At 45.8% G+C, this 23,479-nt stretch overlaps 1 protein-coding gene across 4 annotated transcripts in view; it reads left to right on the forward strand.

The window, feature by feature from the left end:
• The window catches only part of GK (glycerol kinase), a 144,580-nt gene that overhangs the window by 75,325 nt on the left and 45,776 nt on the right, over nucleotides 1-23,479 (forward strand). For all 4 annotated transcript variants that reach the window (XM_063953465.1, XM_063953466.1, XM_063953468.1 and 1 more), the window contains 3 exons: nucleotides 11,527-11,633; nucleotides 14,357-14,434; nucleotides 19,308-19,387. In XM_063953465.1, the coding sequence (XP_063809535.1) occupies nucleotides 11,527-11,633; nucleotides 14,357-14,434; nucleotides 19,308-19,387 (265 nt within the window). The remainder of the gene's footprint in view (nucleotides 1-11,526; nucleotides 11,634-14,356; nucleotides 14,435-19,307; nucleotides 19,388-23,479) is intronic.

Raw genomic sequence — 23,479 nt, forward strand, 5'->3', positions numbered from 1 at the left:
TGTGCGCCATTGTTGCTACACAGCTCACGGATCTCGGTCACGGAGGGTGCAGGGCGCTGCTGGGGGCGCCCTGGGCAGCAATATAGAGTACCTTAGAGGCAAATAAATACATCACATATAGCCATTAAGGCTATATGTATGTATTTAACCCAGGCCAGTTTATTAGAAAAACCGGGAGAAAAGCCCGCCGGAAAAGGGGCGGAGCTTATTCTCCTCAGCACTCGGCGCCATTTTCCTGCACGGCTCCGCTGGTGAGGAAGGCTCCCACGACTCTCCCCTGCACTGCACTACAGAAACAGGGTAACAAAGAGAGGGGGGGCATAAATTGGCGATATAAATATATATTGAGAGCGCATATATAAAAACAACACCTTCTAGGGTTGTTATATACTGTATAGCGCTTTTGGTGTGTGCTGGCAAACTCTCCCTCTGTCTCCCCAAAGGGCTAGGAGGGTCCTGTCTTCAATAGAGCATTCACTGTGTGGCTGCTGTGTGTGTCGGTACGTGTGTGTCGACATGTATGAGGACGAAGTTGGTGTGGAGGCAGAGCAATTGCCGATGATGGTAATGTCACCCCCTAGGGAGTCGACACCGGAATGGATGGCTTTGGTTATGGAATTACGTGATAATGTCAGCACATTACAAAAGTCAGTTGACGAAATGAGACGCCCGGCAAACCAGTTAGTACCGGTTCAGGCATCTCAGACACCGTCAGGGGCTGTAAAACGTCCCTTACCTCAGTCAGTCGACACGGGTACCGACACAGATGAATCTAGTGTCGACGGTGAGGAAGTAAACGTATTTTCCAATAGGGCCACACGTTATATGATCACGGCAATGAAGGAGGCTTTGCAGATCTCTGATACTACTGGTACCTCAAAAAGGGGTATTATGTGGGGGGTGAAAAAACTACCTGTATTTTTCCCAGAATCAGAGGAATTGAATGATGTGTGTGATGAAGCGTGGGTTACCCCCGATAGAAAAATGCTAATTTCAAAGAAGTTGTTGGCATTATACCCTTTCCCACCAGAGGTTAGGGCGCGCTGGGAATCACCCCCTAAGGTGGATAAGGCGCTCACACGTTTATCAAAGCAAGTGGCGTTGCCGTCTCCTGATACGGCCGCCCTCAAGGATCCAGCAGATAGGAGGCTGGAAACTACACTGAAGAGTATATACACACATACGGGTGTTATACTGCGACCGGCAATAGCCTCAGCCTGGATGTGCAGTGCTGGGGTAGTGTGGTTGGATTCTCTGACTGAAAATATTGAGACCCTGGATAGGGACAGTATTTTATTGACTCTAGAGCAATTAAAGGATGCTTTTCTTTATATGCGAGATGCTCAGAGGGATGTTTGTACTCTAGCATCAAGAGTAAGCGCGATGTCCATATCTGCTAGAAGAAGTTTATGGACGCGACAGTGGTCAGGTGATGCGGATTCCAAGAGGCATATGGAAGTATTGCCATATAAAGGAGAGGAATTGTTTGGGGTCGGTCTTTCGGACCTGGTGACCACGGCAACTGCCGGCAAATCCACCTTTTTACCTCAGACCCCTTCACAACAGAAAAAGACACCGTCTTTTCAGCCGCAGTCCTTTCGCTCCTATAAAAAGCGACCAAAAGGACAGTCTTATCTGCCGAGAGGCAGAGGAAAGGGTAAGAAAGGGCAGCACGCAGCCCCTGCCCAGGAACAGAAGCCCGCCCCGGCTTCTACAAAGCCATCAGCATGACGCTGGGGCTTTACAAGCGGACCCAGGAACGGTGGGGGGTCGACTCAAGATTTTCAGCAATCAATGGGCTCACTCACAAGTGGACCCGTGGGTCCTGCAGATAATATCTCAGGGTTACATGCTGGAGTTCGAAAGGTTTCCACCTCGCCGGTTCCTAAAGTCTGCTTTACCAACGTCTCCCTCAGAAAGGACGTCGGTTTTGGAAGCCATTCACAAGCTGTATTCTCAGCAGGTGATAGTCAAGGTACCCCTCCTACAACAGGGAAAGGGGTATTATTCCACACTATTTGTGGTACCGAAGCCGGACGGTTCGGTAAGACCTATTCTAAATCTGAAATCCTTGAACCTGTACATACAGAAATTCAAGTTCAAAATGGAGTCACTCAGAGCAGTGATAGCGAATCTGGAAGACGGGGACTTCATGGTGTCCCTGGACATAAAGGATGCTTATCTGCATGTCCCAATTTACCCCTCACACCAAGGGTATCTCAGGTTCGTGATACAAGACTGTCATTATCAGTTTCAAACGATGCCGTTTGGTTTGTCTACGGCCCCTCGGGTCTTTACCAAGGTAATGACCGAAATGATGGTTCTTCTACGAAGAAAAGGCGTATTAATTATCCCTTACTTGGACGATCTCCTGATAAGGGCAAAGTCCAGAGAACAGCTGGAAGTCGGTGTAGCACTAACCCAGGTAGTGCTCCAGCAACACGGGTGGATTCTGAATCTTCCAAAATCTCAATTGACCCCGACAACTCGTCTGCTGTTCCTGGGAATGATTCTGGACACGGTTCAGAAAAAGGTGTTTCTCCCGGAGGAAAAAGCAAGGGAGTTATCCGAACTTGTCAGGAACCTCCTAAAACCAGGAACGGTGTCAGTACATCAATGCACAAGAGTCCTGGGAAAGATGGTGGCTTCGTACGAAGCGATTCCATTCGGCAGATTCCATGCACGGACATTTCAGTGGGATCTGCTGGACAAATGGTCCGGATCGCATCTGCACATGCATCAGCGGATAGCACTGTCACCAAGAACAAGGTTGTCTCTCCTGTGGTGGCTGCAGACTGCCCATCTGTTAGTGGGCCGCAGATTCGGCATACAGGACTGGGTCCTGGTGACTACGGATGCCAGCCTACGAGGTTGGGGAGCAGTCACAAAGGGAAGAAACTTCCAGGGCGTGTGGTCAAGCCTGGAGACGTCTCTTCACATAAATATACTGGAGCTAAGAGCGATCTACAATGCTCTAAGTCTGGCAAAACCGCTGCTTCAGGGTCAGCCGGTGTTGATCCAGTCCGACAACATCACGGCAGTCGCCCACGTAAACCGACAAGGCGGCACGAGAAGCAGGAGTGCAATGGCAGAAGCGGCAAGGATTCTGCGCTGGGCGGAGAATCATGTCATAGCACTGTCAGCAGTGTTCATCCCGGGAGTGGACAACTGGGAAGCAGATTTCCTCAGCAGACACGACCTTCACCCGGGAGAGTGGGGACTTCATCCAGAAGTTTTCCACATGATTGTGAACCGTTGGGAAAAACCAAAGGTAGACATGATGGCGTCTCGCCTCAACAAAAAATTGGACAGGTATTGCGCCAGGTCAAGAGACCCTCAGGCAATAGCTGTGGACGCTCTGGTAACACCGTGGGTGTACCAATCAGTGTATGTGTTCCCTCCTCTGCCTCTCATACCAAAGGTGCTGAGAATTATACGGAAAAGAGGAGTAAGAACGATACTGGTGGCTCAGGACTGGCCAAGGAGAACTTGGTATCCGGAACTTCAAGAGATGCTCACGGAGGATCCGTGGCCTCTACCTCTGAGAAGGGATCTGCTTCAGCAGGGACCTTGTATGTTCCAAGACTTACCGCGTCTGCGTTTGACGGCATGGCGGTTGAACGCCGGATTCTAAAAGAAAAGGGCATTCCAGAGGAAGTTATTCCTACCTTGATTAAGGCTAGGAAGGAAGTGACTGTACAACATTATCACCGCATTTGGCGAAAATATGTTGCGTGGTGTGAGGCCAAGAAGGCTCCAACGGAAGAATTTCAATTGGGTCGATTCTTACATTTCCTGCAAGCAGGATTGTCTATGGGCCTAAAATTGGGGTCTATTAAAGTTCAAATTTCGGCCTTATCAATTTTCTTCCAGAAGGAATTGGCGTCAGTGCCTGAAGTACAAACTTTTGTCAAAGGTGTACTACATATACAACCCCCAATAGTGCCTCCAGTGGCACCGTGGGATTTGAACGTGGTTCTAAATTTTCTCAAATCTCATTGGTTTGAGCCGTTAAAATCGGTAGAATTAAAATACCTTACATGGAAGGTAACCATGCTGTTGGCCCTGGCTTCTGCCAGGAGAGTTTCAGAGTTGGCAGCTTTGTCATACAAGAGCCCATATCTGATATTCCATTCGGACAGGGCAGAATTGAGGACGCGTCCTCAATTTCTCCCTAAGGTGGTTTCGGCATTTCACTTAAACCAGCCTATTGTGGTGCCTGCGGCTACTAGCGACTTGGAGGACTCCAAGTTACTGGACGTTGTCAGAGCATTAAAAATATATATTTCAAGGACAGCTGGAGTCAGAAAAACTGACTCGTTGTTTACATTGTATGCACCCAACAAGATGGGTGCTCCTGCGTCTAAACAGACGATTGCACGTTGGATCTGTAGCACAATCCAACTTGCACATTCTGTGGCAGGCGTGCCACAGCCTAAATCTGTAAAGGCCCACTCCACAAGGAAGGTGGGCTCATCTTGGGCGGCTGCCCGAGGAGTCTCGGCATTACAACTTTGCCGAGCAGCTACGTGGTCAGGGGAGAACACGTTTGTAAAATTTTACAAATTTGATACTCTGGCTACAGAGGACCTGGAGTTTTCTCATTCGGTGCTGCAGAGTCATCCGCACTCTCCCGCCCGTTTGGGAGCTTTGGTATAATCCCCATGGTCCTGACGGAGTCCCCAGCATCCACTAGGACGTTAGAGAAAATAAGAATTTACTTACCGATAATTCTATTTCTCATAGTCCGTAGTGGATGCTGGGCGCCCATCCCAAGTGCGGATTGTCTGCAATACTTGTACATAGTTATTGTTACAAAAATCGGGTTATTATTGTTGTGAGCCATCTTTTTAGAGGCTACTTCGTTTTGTTATCATACTGTTAACTGGGTTCAGATCACAAGTTGTATGGTGTGATTGGTGTGGCTGGTATGAGTCTTACCCGGGATTCAAGATCCTTCCTTATTGTGTACGCTCGTCCGGGCACAGTACCTAACTGAGGCTTGGAGGAGGGTCATAGGGGGAGGAGCCAGTACGCACCATGTGACCTAAAAGCTTTTTTAGATGTGCCCTGTCTCCTGCGGAGCCCGCTATTCCCCATGGTCCTGACGGAGTCCCCAGCATCCACTACGGACTATGAGAAATAGAATTATCGGTAAGTAAATTCTTATTATATATATATATATATATATATATATACATACATACACACACACACACACACACACACACACACACACACACACACACACACACACACACACACACACACACACACACACACACACGAAGCACAGCCCCCCAACCCAGCACTTATACACATGCTACTCACACAAATAGTGCTGGCCGGGTGAGGTATATGCTGTACCAGTTATTGCAGCAATTTATTATCGAGTGTCCCTTCTTCACCCCCTGACATACAGCAAATGACACACGCACATGGCTCCTGCAGCAGAGTCATTGTGAGTGCTGAACACAGTGACAGCACAGCAGCCACTGCCTCACCTGACTGTTTCAGGGAAGGGGGGAGGGGGTAGTATGCGACGCAGTACAAGGGTTGTATCAGGATCAGGTCATTGGCCTGGTTTCCCCTGTCACAACAGGGAGAAGGCTTTTATTCAAGCCTCTTCGTGGTCCTGAAGCCAGACGGCTCGGTCAGACCAATCCTAAATCTGAAATCCCTCAATTTCTACTTAAAGAAATTCGAATCCAAGATGGAATCTCTCAGGGCAGTGATTTCCAATTTGAAAAACCAGACATAATAGAGGCCTAATTACATTTTCCTCCTCATTAGGCTTACAATTCAGGGTTGTCATTACCAATTTCAGATGTTGCCGTTTGGTCTGTCCACTGCTCTAAGGATTTTCACCAAGGTGATGGCGGTAATGATGGTTCTCCGTCGCTAGTAAGGGGTCACATTTATCCTGTACTGGGACGGTCTCCTGATAACGGCGAGGTCAAGGAACCAGTTGGTGCAAAACATTGCACTCTCCCTGACAGTTCTTCAACAACATGGTTGGCGCCTGAACTTGCCGGAATCACTGTTAGTGACGCGGTTGTCGGTTTTGGGTATAATACTAGACAAAGAACTACAGAGTTTTTTTTCTTCCACGGGAAAAGGCTCTGGAGATCCAGAGTCTGGTCAAACAAATTCCGAGACCAGCAAGAGTGTCAATTCATCAATACATTCGGTTGCTGGTAAAGATGGTTGCGCCCTACGAGGCCACTTAGTTTGGCAGGTGCCATGCCAGGGTGTTCCAGTGGGACCTGTTGGACAAGTGGTCCGGTTCCCACCTACACATACACTGGAGGATAATCCTGCCTTCCAAGACCAGAATCTCACTCCAGTGGTGGCTGCGCATAGAGGGGTGCAGGTTCGGGATCCAGGACTGGATCCTAGCAACCACGGATGCAAGCCTCCGAGGCGGGAGGGCAGTCACACAGGGGGGAAAACTTCCAAGGAAGATGGTCAAGTTAGGAAACTTGTCACCACATAAACGGTCTAGAGCTAAGGGCCGTTTACAACGTTTTCTACAAACGAAGAGCAGAACAGCAATGGCAGAAACCACAAGGATTTTCCGCTGGGCGGAAAAACTTACATACGATCTGTCGGCGATGTTCGTTCCAAGAGTGGACAACTGAGAAGCAGACTTCCTCAGCAGGCACGATCTCCATCCAGAAGAGGGGAGACCTCCTCCAAGTAGTCTTCGAAGAGGTGATATGTCGTTGGGATTTCCTCAAGTTGGAATGATGGCATCTCATCTCAACAAGAAGCTTCAGAGTTCCAGGTCAAGGGACAGTGAATACACTGGTGACACCGTGGGTGTTTCAGTCGGTATATGTATTCCCTACGTTTTCTCTCGTTCCAAAAGTTGTGGGAGCATAAAAAGTAAATTCGAGCGAGCCTCATGGTCCCAGACTGGCCAAGGGGAGCTTGGTATCCAGATCTCAGGAATTACTCATAGGAGATCCCTGGCTTTTTCCTTTGTGCGAGAACCTGTTGCGACAGGGGCCATGTGTGTATTAGAACGTACCGCGGCTACGTTTGACAACATGGCGGTTGACCGCCAAATCCTAGTCCGTAAGGGTATTCCCACGGAATTAGTTCTCCACACTTATTCGGGCTAGAAAAGGGATAACGTATAAACATTACTGCCGTATTTGGAGAAAATAAGTTTCTTGGTGTGAATCCAAGAAGACTCCTACGGCGGAGTTTTTTCAACTAGGACGTTTTCTCCGTTTTCTACAAGCAGGTTATGGATGCGGGCTTAAACTTGGGCTCAATTAAAATCGGCCTTAGCGGGTTTCTTTCAGAATAAATTGGACTCCCTTCCAGAAGTTCAGACTGTTGTGAAGGGCGTGTTGCACATCCAATCTCCATTTGTGCCCCAGTGGCATCTTGAGCTCTTAGTGGGGTGTTGCAGTTCCTTCAGTCGCTTTGGTTTGAACCTTTAAGTAAGGAGGAGTGAGTTTCCTCACTTGGAAAGTGGTCGTCAGGTTGGCCTTGGCATACGCAAGGCGGGTGTCTGAGTTAGCGGCCTGGTCTCACAAGAGACCTTATTTGATCTTCCATGAAGATAGAGCAGAGTTGGAAACTCGTCTACAATTTCTACCGAAGGTGGTTTCTTCTTTCCACACGTACCAACCTTTGTGGTGCCTGTGACTACCGACGCCTTCGCTGAGTCTATGTCTCGGCATGTGGTCAGAGTTTTGAAAATTTATGTCGTCGGGACGGCTCCGTTTAGGAACACAGGCTCTGTTTGTCCCGTTTGCTCCCAACGAGATTGGGTGTCCTGCTTCCAAGCAGACAGTTGCGTGCTGGATCTGTGGTACGATTCAGCATGCTCATTTCACTGCAGGATTGCCGTTACCAAAATAAGTGAGGGCCCATTCTACTAGAAAGGTGGGCTCGTCCGGGGCGGTTGACCGGGAGTCTCAGCATTGCAACTTTGCCGAGCAGCTTTAGCAAACAATTTGGCTAAGTAATACAGTTTAATAACTTGGCCGAGGTTGACCTCACGTTTGGTCATTCGGTACTGCAGAGTCGTCTGCACTCTCCCGCCCATTCTAGAGCTTTGGTATAACCCCATGGTTCTTGATGTGACCCCAGCATCCTCTAGGACGTATGAGAAAATAGGATTTTAATACCTACCGGTAAATCCTTTTCTCTTAGTCCGTAAAGGATGCTGAGCGCCCGTCCCACTGCGTACTATATCTGCAGTGATTATTTGTGGTTACACACATGTTGTGTTACGTTTATTGTCAGCCAGGTGCTGCAATTGTTCATGCCGTTGGCTTGTATTCTGTGGAATGCCACGTTCAGCGGCGTGCTTGAGGTGTGAGCTGGTAAGATGCTCACCGTGGTTTAACTATAATTCCTTTCCTCGAAATGTCCATCTCCCTGGGCACAGTTCCTATAACTGGAGTTTGGAGGAGGGGCATAGAGGGAGGAGCCAGTTCACACCCATTCAAAGTCTTAACGTGCCCATGTCTCCTGCGGATCCCGTCTATACCCCATGGTTCTTGATGTGACCCCAGCATCCTCTACGGACGAAGAGAAAAGGATTTACCGGTAGGTATTAAATTCCTATTATTTGCCAGAAAATAGCACATGTATGTTTTACTCCACTATAAAACAGGCATACACTAATACATATTGTATTCTAAAAATGTGCTGTAAAGATCTTATTGTTTAATCGGAATACATATGATTTACCCAGAGGCGTAAGTCCATACCAGGTGCCGGGAGGCGATATAGACAGTGGTACCCCCACACACACACACACACAGCATCGGTGACTCCCATATACTGCAGACAGCATTAGTGAGCACCACATGCCACAAACAGCATTTGTTGCTGCCATATGCTATATCCCTCAATATAATTTTTTTTTTTTAAACTTTGATCCTCGAGCCAAGGTGCACTGGACACACTATAACATATATATATAAAATATATATTATACATGTGCCAGGGAGTACTTTTGTGTATAACATACAGTACTTTGCTATGCTGGCGTTGGAAGCCAATCCACCGCTGTGCAGCTCGGAGAGATAAGGGACTGGCAAAATCCCTGTAACCTCAAAAAGCAAAGTCTGAACTGTAGATCCGTACGTGCAGACCGCAGACTGACCCTAGGGTCAGACAGGACACACGCACAATGGAACCTAACCGTCCCAGGAAGATCCAGTTCACTGTTCCACTGCTGGAGCCACATCTGGACCCTGCGGCAGTAGAACAAGTGAGAGTGTGAGGGGGTTTTGGCAGAGGCAGATTTAGACCTCACGGGGCCCTGAGCAAGATACCAATTTAGGGCCCCCCTCCCTCAACCAATAAATAGCACTATATTTTCATTCCTGATTTCTGCCTCTTACATTATTTGTTGTTTTTCCTCCTTATATTCTATTACAAAATATTACTTTCCCCCTTCACTGATTACCATGTCCCCTCACCTCTAACTTCCTTTATTACACCACTCAGTTACTACATTTTAGATTTGTGCTCCCCTCACTGAATGTAGCAGGTCCCCATACCCCATTATGGGAGTATTCAGCCAGCCCAGTACTCCGACATTTTTGACGGCAGTCGCAGTCTGCCGGAAATGCCCTTCATACAGCCTTATCGGCGGGCCCCCTGAGACCTACAGGGCCCTAAGCAGCCGCTTTGGTTGCCTTGTGGTAAATCCTCCTCTGGTTGTTGGTGATCAGCAGTAAAGGAGACAGGGGAGGAGATGTGCAGTATGCACTACAAGTGCAGCCAGATACTGGAAGATGAGTAAGGCATGGGGTTATATACAGAGGCTGAAACGGGAGCAGGAGAAGTAAGAAGCAGAGTTAGACTGCAGGAGAATGCTGGCAATGACTCCATACAGAGATCTGAGCTCCCAGCAGCATTCTGTCCCTGCTCCCAACAACCAGCACATGCGCTCAGCTCTGCTAGCAGAGCCTGAGGAGACAGCCGCAGCCCCCTCCCCTCTGTCACATGGGCCAATGCTCTGTTAAGGCCTGCGGCCGAGGGCTCCCGGGACTCTGCTGTCACACAACTGCAGCAGTGGCAGGTATGCTACTGCTCACTGTAGAAGTGTCCTGATCCTCTGTGCCCCCCTAGCAACTAATGCCCGGCGACAAAAGGCTCCATTGCCTCCGGGAGTTACGCCACTGGATTTACCGGCAGATGGGATCCCAGCTGTCAGTATACAGACATCTGCATCCTGTCTGTCGGAAACCCGGCAGCGAGTTCCCTCACAAGCTCGCTGCACTCGCCATGCTTTGGGCATGGTAGTGAGCTTCGCTCCACAGGTTATGTTCCCACTCGGTTGGTGGTGTGGACCAAGTGGGATTAACCTGTGGGTGTTGGGATTCCTGCCAGCAGTCTTCCCGACAGCATTTAACAACATCCTGTTTAATCAAGTAGCTACATTCCTATGTATGTCTAATGCTTTATTCAGAAGTTACTGCTTGGAATAAATGACATCATTCAATTGGAACATATGCCTGCCAGTTTTATTCATCTGAGCATACACTCGTGGCATTTTATGGCAGCTGGATCCAGCACAAAAGTATTCACTACCCCATAAGGTAGCAAGCACTTTTGTGCGCATTGAGGTGCAAATCGACAGGGCAAAGGGTGCGGGATGGACTGCTGATGCCGGTGTTTAAACACCGCAGCAAAGCAATTTGCATGCTTTGCCAGTATTTGAACATCCCCATATACTAATGTTATCAAGTTCAGATGTCTAAAGCTGGGTTCACACTAACTGATGGTGTGTCCCAGTGACGGCCAGATGCGATGCACCAATATATCTCCCCGGCCACCATACACATTGCACAATACATTGTACATCTGCGCAATATAGCTGTACATCCCGCATGGTCGGCCCATCTGAAGTGCTGAACTGCTTTTGATAACTGCAGGACAGACATTCAAAATTAATGGCAATCTGTTCACCACACCCAAAACTGTTTCCATGACCTGACATGGCGTTATCACCATACACCTTGACAAGTTGGTGATGAACAGCTGCTGATGCGCCATTTAGACTCAGAAATCAGATCACACTACGCACCTCACTACGCTAGCCCCGCCATCTTACACCTGATGTTGGGACAGTATGAATGATATCAGGGGCAGTCTAATGGCCATGAGGGGAAGCAGTGGTCTACCTGCTCTGGCCTGGCGGGATATTAGAATGAAATAGAGAACATTACACACATGAAAGGTCTTCTTACCTTACTTATTGAACCACCCTCTTAACATATCGCTTAACTTCCTACTGTATGAGTCACACTGTACTCTGGCATCAGAACATCTCGAAAGGAAAACTTCATGTTGTAATATTACTTTATTTTGGTTGTTAAATATGTTATTCAAAACACACAGGTTTGTGTACTAGATGTCTGCTTTGAAATCATTGGTGGCAATTCATATTCTCATCTTAATTTCTAATAAATAATTTACAATGTGTTTGCAAACCTCCTGATACAGTCAGGTTTTAGTTCTACTGTATGTTGCTTTTTTATTTTGCAGATGGGTTGAACAGGATCCAAAGGAAATTTTGCAGTCTGTTTATGAATGTGTAGAAAAGACATGTGAGAAACTAGCCCAACTGAGCATAGAAATCACCACTATTAAAGGTAATTAAGACATTTTAAATGTAGACGTTGAGCTACAAGCCAAATAAAAATGTCTAACATCACATCTGACAAACCTTTACATTTGAATCATATTCTACCTTTATTGATTTGTTAAACAATGGCAAATCTGATTATGTTGTTTGACAATTACCATTTAATAGCTAAATTGTACTCACTTGCTTATGATCCCAGAGTCCCGGGTGATTCTCCATGGTATCCAGACTCTAGGTCGACACACATTAGGTTGACACCTAATGACCGACATTGAGTAGGTCGACATAGAAAAAGGTCAACATGAGTTTTCCACATTTTTTTTTCTTTCATGTTTTTAACTTTTCCATACTTTACTATCCACATGGACTACAGTTGGGAACGGTAACCTATGCCGAGTGCAGCGGTAGCGGAGTGAGGCACCTTGCCCGGAGCATGGCGGGCAAAGTGGTGCACTAATTGGGGTTCCCCGTCACTTTACAAAGAGAACGACACCAAAAAACCATAAAAAACTTGAGTCTACCTAATGGCCGTGTCGACCCATTTCATGTGTCAACCTATTTCATGTGTCAACCTAGTCACAGTCGACCAATAGGTGTTGACCGAATGTGTGTCAACCTAGACACTGCCGACCCTAAGTCCCATACCCATTCTCCATGTAGCTGCAGTTCCCGTGGGTCCTCCATTCTTTATAATCTGTAATCTGCAAAACTTTAAGATCTTTAGTTGTGCGAGTGTGATGACTAATGAGAAGCTACAACATCCATAAATGAGGCTTGTGATTGGTCTCCCTGCTCACACCTCCCATCCACAGCATGACACAGTCCTGACTTTAGGCTAGAAAGGGGGTGGAGCAGATAAATAACAAAGTAACATTTGGCAATTAGGTGGTAATGCTGCTTTAATCACTTAACTGGTTACATAGCTCTTATTTACATAATTTGATGATTTAAATCTACAATATTTAGGGACATTTCTGGAAAAAAAATGTTTAATACAGTTAAAAATAAGAACTGATGGATATAGATATAAGGATATTTTTTACTTAATTACACTACACTTTTTAGGCTGGGTACACACTAAAACGATGTGCACCCATCCAATCCAACACCCGGCGGGACCCTGCATTGACAAGTTCATACGCACTTGAATGTCGCAGAGGGTGATGGTGTGATGTAGGATGCCTCACTGCACTGGCAGCATGGCATCGTACACAATATATTTTGGTTGACCAGGCAGCACGGCTGACCAAAAGATATTGCATGCAGCAGCAGAGTGTGCAAATCGGGCATACACACTGAATGATTCAGCCGATAACCCTTTCGATTTGACCAGAAACATATTGGTCCGAGATCATTCTAGTGTGTACCCACCCTTACCAGACTTCAGTCCTACTAGAAGATCAGCCAGCAGCAGGGGTTGATCCTACCGAAAGATCGCCCATCAATCATTGTTGTCTGGTAGAGGGAAGCAGGGGCTGCTAGGCTATCCTATCAGAATTGCCCATCACAGCCACCCCTCGCTCTGTCTGTAACTGGGGGAGTGAGGGGAAGCCATAGCTGCAATGATCCTCCCTGAGCTCAGGCTGCAGGAAGACTGTCTGGCTTCCTGCTGCATTGTTCCTGCTGCATTGGGTGGGCGATCCTTTTAGGATTTCCCTCCTTCAGCAGCCTGGCTGGCAGGAGGAGGTAGCAAGAAGGTTACTATAGCAACCAAAGAGCTGGCAGAATAGGATGAACCTGGCTGCTGCTGGAAGATTAACTTCCAGCATCTGTCAGCAGGTTCCTCTGACACAATCACTTCAGATGCCACCATGTAAAGGAAAGCTCAGCCTGGTGTGTATCTTATTCTGGCACTTTAACATATATATTTTTTTTCTTAAATGTATATAAACGTGTAGATGACAATAAACTATCTAGGTGCTACACATTTCTGTATATTTCTTTTATCTGCATAGTGTTTAAAGCACCATTTTTTTTGTCTCTTCTCTATTCTGGAACCTATGCTTGGCCAAATAAAGCAGAGCTGTTATCTTTTATTTTTCCTTTTTGCAGTGTACATTATTGTTAACTTTTGCACATTTTATTTCCTAAAAATAATACATTTCACCAACTAACTGTTTGTTAGATACATACTGTACTAACAATGTACCTAACAAGCACCTTATTGATAGAATTCCTGGCCTTCATGTTGCAGGGCATAACAAACCCTGATGACCACTGGTGTGAAATGAATATGGTGTATGGCTTTTAATGCTAGATTAAACCACTGATGTTGGTTCAGATGTTTAGGCATTAGCTGTAGGCCTGGAAATTATTGTCTCTATATTAAATTGTTGGGCATTTTAAAATTGCTTCTAAATTATAGATAACGGTTTAATAAAGCTAAGCTGGTGTATTGTCTTTTATTTTCTATTATTATTCTTTCTGCTAACACAACTAGGATATATAAAAATGTAAATAAAATGGCCTATGGCTATCATGTCATTTTGAAGTTAAAATGCTTATTATTCAGAAGGAATCTGTAAAATTGCTGGGTATGTTTTCACTTTAAAATGTGTACAATGGTTAATATCTGAGCTTAGAGTTCATAAAGTTGCAATGTTGTAATTCCACAATAACCATTTTGCCTTGGTGTGTTAAAAAATAACAGACCACTTTTACAAAACATATCATATATTTGTGCTCCATATTAAGCAGTATTTCAATGTGTAATGATTTATTATTTTTAAGCTATTGGCGTTAGTAACCAAAGGGAAACAACCGTTGTATGGGACAAGACCACTGGGGAACCCCTATACAATGCTATTGGTGAGTCACATCATTTAAATTTGTTATGTGAACTTAATGCTGCTTTTTATGTAATATTTACTAGTTAATTCTTTGGATATTTTAAGTATTAATAACTACTATAGCATAGCTGTGGCCTCGACATAACTGAACAAACTGCACTTTTGCACTAATGAACTTATTAATTATCTTAATTACAGTTTATAACTGTGCATTTGTACTTACCATCCTTCTCATGCCAAGTGCAGGTGCCTGATTTAGCAGCTGTGGTATGCTGTGTTGATAGAGAATGTTGACAAGAGACAATGGGGGGTCATTCCGAGTTGTTCGCTCGCTAGCAGATTTTAGCAGCATTGCACACGCTAGGCCGCCGCCCTCTGGGAGTGTATCTTAGCTTAGCAGAATTGCGAACGAAAGATTAGCAAAATTGCGAATAGAAATTTCTTAGCAGTTTCTGAGTAGCTCGAGACTTACTCCTACACTGCGATCAGCTCAGCCCGTTTCGTTCCTGGTTTGACGTCACAAACACGCCCCGGGATTCGGTCAGCCACTCCCCCGTTTCTCCAGACACTCCCACGTTTTATCCTGGCACGCCTGCGTTTTTCCCGCACACTCCCAGAAAACGGTCAATTTCCGCCCAGAAACACCCACTTCCTGTCAATCACACTCCGATCACTTCAACGATGAAAATTCTGCGTTTGGACGTGAGTAAATCTACTAAGTTTTGTGCTAAAATACTTGTCATGAGAGAGAGGAAATGCAGGTATAGACCGTCATTGAGTGGGAGAGAGCTGTAATTGAAGTGCAAGAGAAGAGGGCTGTGAGAACAGGAGGGAAGAGAGCCCTGCTCTAAGCTTAAAATCAACCAATTTAGCATTCACATTTTTTTAGTATAGAGCAATGACAATGCCGAGTTTAACCCTGGTAGGGTTTTGTACATTGCACCTTTCCCGCAACAAGTAGTAGTATTAGGGAAGCCAATCCCGGGCCATTTTTTCAATCCCGGGTATCGGAATTGAAAAATGGGCAATCCCGGGATTGGCTTTTAGCTATGTGGCCGCCCCCTCGCCCCGCACATATAACTCACCATATACCGGGAGCGGGCGGGAGGGGAACATCCTCTGATCGCTGCTGGCGGCTACCAGCAGCGGCTGACAGCACAGCGTGACCTCTCACACTGCGCTGGGAGCCGGAAGGAGGAAGCCGGGCAGCATCTGAGCATCCTGTGGACGCTCAACGCTGATCCCTCAATCCCCGGGATTGAAGCTTCCAATCCCGGGATTGAATCCCGGCCATTTTTGGCCCTAAATCCCAGGATCCCTACCATAAGTAGTATACACACTCAAGCTTTTATCAAGATTTATCTCTGATCATATATTACACTGTATGATAAGGTTACCAACATAACTTTTATAGTGTACTTTCAACACAGTTGAGTAAGAGAGAGCTCGGTTGGTGGTGCTCCCAAAAGTCAATATAGTATATTTAACAATTAGAACAGCAAAAAAGACTATTTGCTGGGGCACTCTTTGCAAGTCCAAAATTGGTATACATTCAAATTCCAAGTTTCTATCCTTTAGTTCACACAGTAATAGTGATACATATCGATACAGTGAATGTAAACATAAGATATACTCCAAAAAAAGTCAGAAATAACAGTAGATAAACAAATCGCATACATGATATTTGAATTTAGAAACTTTGCATCACCAAGCGATGTTTATGATTTTCAGTGTTGTATAATAAAATTACCCTGTTAATCACGTTTTATCACGGCTGTGTTTACTGAGAGTACAAAAATTATTTAAAAAGAAGCAAGGCATCATAAAATGTAATAAAATAAAGTTTAAGTACAAAATATGCTCCAGCACGGAAGCAGTTAGTTTCCCGGCTGTCGGGATCCCGGCGGGCAGGATACCGCCTGAGGAATCCCGACCAGTGCCTGGAGTCAGTAGCGGATCTTGCCACGGGCAAGCAGGACTTTTGCCCGGGGCGCCGCCTTCCGGAGGGCGCCGCACCAGGGCAAGATCCGCTGCTCCTGTGCTGCCCCCCGCTGTGAAGAGAAACTAGACGCGTACGTGTCTAGTTTCCCTTCGTGGAGAGGTCCTTTACTGTGCGGTGCGCGATAACGTCATCGCGCACCGCACAGCAAAGGTCCTCTCCACGAAGGGAACTAGACGCTACGCGTCTAGTTTTCTCCACGAAGGGAACTAGACGCTACGCGTCTAGTTTCCCTTCGTGGAGAGGACCTTTGCTGTGCGGTGCGCGATGACGTCATCGCGCACCGCACATCATTTCACTCTGTACAGGGGGCGTAAATGACCACGCCTTCTGTACGTAGCCATGCCCCCTATTGTCGCCCGACGCACAGCGTCCAAGAACCGGCCCTGCCTGGAATCACCACTCGGGGGGTGGTCCACGCCACCCCCGAGGGGGAATATATGAGTGTGGTGAGCGAAGCTTGCCACCGGGCCTGAAGCGTGCCAAGTTGCAGGTACTAGTGTGTAACACACATGACATACTGATGGAAATAAATGCAGGGGAACCTTATTTGACATAAATAAACTGACAGCTCTTGTACTTTGAAAAAAAGGAGGATGCAAGCGCATTTTGCTATCATTACTACTCAAAGTTGAAACAAATATTACAATTAAATATCCTATAAGATGATGTTAGCGTAAATGTGGCCAAAGATATGGGATTGTCCACCAACATCCAGGTCAGCTCTTTATCGGGTAAGTCCCTAACATCCTAGGGTTCACATCTGGGGCATCAGAGATTGTTTGCATAAATTTGGACAAAGGGCGCCCCATATGTGAACCCCTAGAATGTTATGGACTAAAAGAGTTGACCTGGACATTAGTGGACAATCCCATATATTTGGCCACATTTATACTAACAACCTCTAATGATATTTAATTGTAATATTTACTTAAATTTTGAGTAGTAATGATTGCATAGTGGTCCTGCATCCGCCTTCTTTTTTTTCTATATGTAATATTATAAATCTCAGCAAGGTCGCTCATTACAAGCAGCTAGGGCAGAGGTTCTCAAACTCTGTCCTCGGGGGCACACACAGTGCATGTTTTGCAGGTAACCCAGCAGGTACACAGGTGTATTAATTACTCACTGACACATTTTAAAAGGTCCACAGGTGGAGCTAATTATTTCACTTGCGATTCTGTGAGGAGACCTGCAAAACATGCACTGTGTGTGCCCCCGAGAACCGAGTTTGAGAACCCCTGAGCTAGGGTGTGCATTATAGAGCTCCTCCCCCTGTAGCTCTTGTACATTATTTATTTGCAACTTTGTCTGACCCCACACAACCAACATCTTTATACAATGTAGCCTGTGCCCTTTGTACAGCAGTTTACACACCACAATCTGACAGATAGAAAATACAATATTTGTGTTTAAGTTAAATTACCTAACTTAAAACATATGGCAGCTAACTATATGCTAATGTTTGTTTTGACATGTAGACTTTTTATTTATAACTTACATAAAATGCAGATAATTGTGATATATTTCTACTTTGTTAGTGAGCTGAACTGAAAACAGACTTCATTTGCAAACCAAGTGCAAAGGTTTCCATGTAAATGACTGAGCAAAGTAAATTATCAACCTTCTGCTGTGGAACATTAGAGGACCTGCAAATGTCAATTATTAAACACCTGGGCTTTTTATATTCGAAGTATATTGTTTTGCTAGTTAAAATGTAAATTTTATTTCATTTTAGTCCTGTGAGTAAGGGGTTTATTTAATAAACATAAATATCCTTTTATACAGCATTTTAGCTGGAGAGAGCAGTACTTTTGTTTTCTCTGTATTTAGTTAAATGAAAAGTGTAGCGCAATCGGCCCCTTCATTTCAGATTACACATTCCTGCAGTCCCCATTGGATATAATCATACCTGTGCAGGTGCTTCTCTCATCTTTTCTTTTTTTCTTTTTTTTAAGAAACCGAACGCCATCTCTAGATGTCCAGTGTCCAGTAGGGATGAGTGACACCACCCAGGGGCGTAGCCAGAACTCTGTGGGCCCCATAGCAACATTTTAAAGGGGCCCCCGTCACAATGCTTCTAGAGAGACACTTCTCTGCAGCATTTGTTAATTTTATGCCCTATAATAGTGCCCTAGTTAATTTTCTGAACCATAGTAGAGCCTTATTTAATGTTATGCCCCATAGTAGTGCCCTAGTTTCTTTTATGAACCGTAGTATTGCTTAAGTTCACCTTATGTCACATTTCAGAGCTGCCAGTACGCATTACGCCGCACAGTACCCCCAATTCACATTAGGATATATAATGCTCCCCATTCCTATTGTGCCTCATTACAGTGCCCCGGTTCATATTATATAACATTAAAATGCCCTCCAGTTCATTTTATACCACACTACAATGAGCAGGTCCAGAGGCATACCTAGATATATTGCAGACCCCTAGGAAAAAAGTTTGAAAGGACCCCTACGTACCATTCAATGGCGAAAAATACAACACATGGGCCCCTCTCAGCTTTGGGCCCAATACCTATGGTAGCTACGCCCTTGACACCACCATAGACCGAAAAAAGGTAACTTCAAGGCAGGACCACCAGCTATGAAAAAATGAACTTGGTTGGCCACATCGTCCCCAGCATTGAGTGGGGACTTCTGGGTACATCTTGTTCAGGCGTTCTGAAACTATGTACCATCTTGTTAGAACCTTGTAAGAGTTCTTTTGAATGGCAATGCTATTTGAGCATTTTATACAATATGTTTAATTATTAATATTGAATTTTGTATATCTGATTTTTTTTTTTTATTTTTATATATGGGTGACTCAAACTGTATTAGTAACATGGAAACTTGGCAGTCAAGTCACTGCACACATAACACTCTTCTATTTTATATTTAGTTTGGCTTGACTTGAGAACTCAGTCAACTGTGGAAAGGCTACTGAAAAAAATTCCAGGAAGGAATAAGAATTTCTTCAAGGTAAAAAATAACCCCCAAGACTGTCATTGTCATCTGCTCACAAACTACCTTCTGCGTAATTCCAACATGGATCAATATTACAATGAGTTACCCAAACAAAGGGTGCAGTGAGAAAAAAATACTGTCAAAATTAAAACAAATCGTGATTATATCTAAATCTTGACTTGATTCACAAATTCAAATGATTGATGAAATTGTTAGACTTCACCTAAAGTATTTAGAGGTCTTTTATTACATGTAGGAAAGCCCTAGATCAGTCTCACTGTTTTCACTAGCTATGGGACTCCAGCCATAACTTCCCCATGCAAAGCTAACTAATAAGGATGTTGGCGGCAAAAGCATCCATTAGTTATGCTCCTAACATTGGATGTCACCATAGTGGGATGCAGGTGGTTTGCATTAGTTTTGTATCGGGGTTGTCTGTAAGATTTCATTTTGCAGGACAGAATTATTTAAGGGTTTCAAAAAAGGGGCAAAAGAGGCATGTACCTTGAAAATGTGCATGGTGAACAATCGGGCTCACTTATTCCAATAGATTTTAAAAAAAAATGTAGGCTCTGGTTATTTTTTTTTTTTTGCTATTTCATATGTTGCTGTTGATTTAATGCAGGTGAGTTTTGTGCAAAACTATAACATTTTTATGATGTTATTAAACTTTCAATGCATTACGTTTGTGAAAAGGAGCTAACGCAGAGTAATTTGCATGCCAGTTTCCAGGGACAGACTGGGGCCTTGAAGCAGCCCTGGCATGACAAGGGGGGGGCACGAACTTGGCTGACAACGGACTGGCCACATCTAAGGGAGGTGACTCATGGCTCACGGGGGCCTGGCCTCGCCACACGCCCTAATCTATCTGTATGTTGGGCGGCTAAGCAGAGTGCCGGGAGACTGCGCCACTTTGGCAGCCCAGCTCTCTAGGGCCGGACTAACTAGGTTACAAACCTCACAGCTGCAGAGGAGGCATGCTATGTAAGGCCCATGCAGACCAGCAATGTAACTATTTATACGCCATTGGGAGGCATATGTTAAGCATCTTCTATAATGTAGAAGATGATGGGAACTTGTAGTAAACCAGACCCATATGCTGCCAGTACAGAGCATACGCATCACAAAAATTATGTAGCTCTGCCAAGGTACTGTATATGGAAATATGCTGTTTTTCCATGCATTCTTCTTTAGAGTATTATATGCCCACTTTACTACAAACTGCATCTGCATCAAAGTGTCAGTATATTTTCTCTGACGTCCTAAGTGGATGCTGGGGACTCCGTCAGGACCATGGGGAATAGCGGCTCCGCAGGAGACAGGGCACAAAAGTAAAAGCTTTAGGATCAGGTGGTGTGCACTGGCTCCTCCCCCTATGACCCTCCTCCAAGCCTCAGTTAGATTTTTGTGCCCAGCCGAGAAGGGTGCAATCTAGGTGGCTCTCCTAAAGAGCTGCTTAGAGTAAAAGTTTTGTTAGGTTTTTTTATTTTCAGTGAGTCCTGCTGGCAACAGGCTCACTGCATCGAGGGACTTAGGGGAGAGAAGTGAACTCACCTGCGTGCAGGATGGATTGGCTTCTTAGGCTACTGGACACCATTAGCTCCAGAGGGAGTCGGAACACAGGTCTCACCCTGGGGTTCGTCCCGGAGCCGCGCCGCCGACCCCCTTGCAGATGCCGAAAAGTGAAGAGGTCCAGAAACCGGCGGCAGAAGACTTTTCAGTCTTCATAAGGTAGCGCACAGCACTGCAGCTGTGCGCCATTGTTGTCAGCACACTTCATAGCAGCGGTCACTGAGGGTGCAGGGCGCTGGGGGGGGCGCCCTGGGCAGCAATGATAGTACCTTATTCTGGCTAAAAATACATCACATATAGCCCCTGGGGGCTATATGGATGTATTTAACCCCTGCCAGGTCTCAGAAAAACGGGAGAAGAAGCCCGCCGAAAAGGGGGCGGGGCCTATTCTCCTCAGCACACAGCGCCATTTTCCCTCACAGAAATGCTGGTGGGAAGGCTCCCAGGCTCTCCCCTGCACTGCACTACAGAAACAGGGTTAAAACAGAGAGGGGGGGCACTTATTTGGCGATATGTATATATATAATAAAATGCTATAAGGGAAAAACACTTATATAAAGGTTGTCCCTGTATAATTATAGCGTTTTTGGTGTGTGCTGGCAAACTCTCCCTCTGTCTCCCCAAAGGGCTAGTGGGGTCCTGTCCTCTATCAGAGCATTCCCTGTGTGTGTGCTGTGTGTCGGTACGTGTGTGTCGACATGTATGAGGACGATGTTGGTGAGGAGGCGGAGCAATTGCCTGTAATGGTGATGTCACTCTCTAGGGCAGGCCTGGCCAACCTGTGGCTCTCCAGATGTTGTGAAACTACACATCCCAGAATGCCCTGCCACAGTTTTACCATTCCTTAATAGCAAAACTGTGGCAAAGCATGATGGGACTTGTAGTTTTGCAACAGCTGGAGAGCCACAGGTTGGCCAGGCCTGCTCTAGGGAGTCGACACCGGAATGGATGGCTTATTTAAGGAATTACGTGATAATGTCAACACGCTGCAAGGTCGGTTGACGACATGAGACGGCCGGCAAACCAATTAGTACCTGTCCAGGCGTCTCAAACACCGTCAGGGGCGTTAAAACGTCCTTTTACCTCAGTCGGTCGACACAGACACAGACACGGACACTGACTCCAGTGTCGACGGTGAAGAAACAAACGTATTTTCCTTTAGGGCCACACGTTACTTGTTAAGGGCAATGAAGGAGATGTTACATATTTCTGATACTACAAGTACCACAAAAAAGGGTATTATGTGGAGTGTGAAAAAACTACATGTGGTTTTTCCTGAATCAGATAAATTAAATGAAGTGTGTGATGATGCGTGGGTTTCCCCCGATAGAAAATTATTGGCGGTATACCCTTTCCCGCCAGAAGTTATGGCGCATTGGGAAACACCCCTTAGGGTGGATAAGGCGCTCACACGCTTATCAAAACAAGTGGCGTTACCGTCTCCAGATACGGCCGCCCTCAAGGAGCCAACTGATAGGAGGCTGGAAAATATCCTAAAAAGTATATACACACATACTGGTGTTATACTGCGACCAGCGATCGCCTCAGCCTGGATGGGCAGCGCTGGGGTGGCTTGGTCGGATTCCCTGACTGGAAATATTGATACCCTTGACAGGGACAGTATTTTATTGACTATAGAGCATTTAAAGGATGCATTTCTATATATGCGAGATGCACAGAGGGATATTTGCACTCTGGCATCAAGAGTAAGTGCGATGTCCATATCTGCCAGAAGATGTTTATGGACACGACAGTGGTCAGGTGATGCAGATTCCAAACGGCATGGAAGTATTGCCGTATAAAGGGGAGGAGTTATTTGGGGTCGATCCATCGGATCTGGTGGCCACGGCAACAGCTGGAAAATCCACCTTTTTACCCCAAGTCACATCTCAGCAGAAAAAGACATCGTCTTTTCAGCCTCAGTCCTTTCGTCCCCATAAGGGAAGAAGACTGCAGCAGGCAGCCCATTCCCAGGAACAGAAGCCTTCCACCGCTTCTGCCAAGTCCTCAGCATGACGCTGGGGCCGTACAAACAGGTGCGGTGGGGGGTCGTCTCAAGAGTTTCAGCACGCAGTGGGCTTACTCGCAAGTGGACCCCTGGATCCTACAAGTAGTATCCCAGGGGTACAGATTGGAAATTCGAGACGTCTCCCCCTCGCAGGTTCCTGAAGTTGCTTTACCAACGTCTCCCTCCGACAGTGAGGCAGTATTGGAAACAATTCACAAGCTGTATTCCCAGCAGGTGATAATCAAAGTACCCCTCCTACAACAAGGAAAGGGGTATTATTCCACACTATATTGTGGTACTGAAGCCAGACGGCTCGGTGAGACCTATTCTAAATCTGAAATATTTGAACACTTACATACAAAGGTTCAAATCAAGATGGAGTCACTCAGAGCAGTGATAGCGAACCAGAAAGAAGGGGACTATATGTGTCCCTGGACATCAAGGATGCTTACCTCCATGTCCCAATTTGCCCTTCTCACCAAGGGTACCTCAGGTTCGTGGTACAAAACTGTCACTATCAGTTTCAG

The sequence above is a fragment of the Pseudophryne corroboree genome, chromosome 2 (genome assembly GCF_028390025.1).
Source record: "Pseudophryne corroboree isolate aPseCor3 chromosome 2, aPseCor3.hap2, whole genome shotgun sequence".
Taxonomy (NCBI): domain Eukaryota; kingdom Metazoa; phylum Chordata; class Amphibia; order Anura; family Myobatrachidae; genus Pseudophryne; species Pseudophryne corroboree.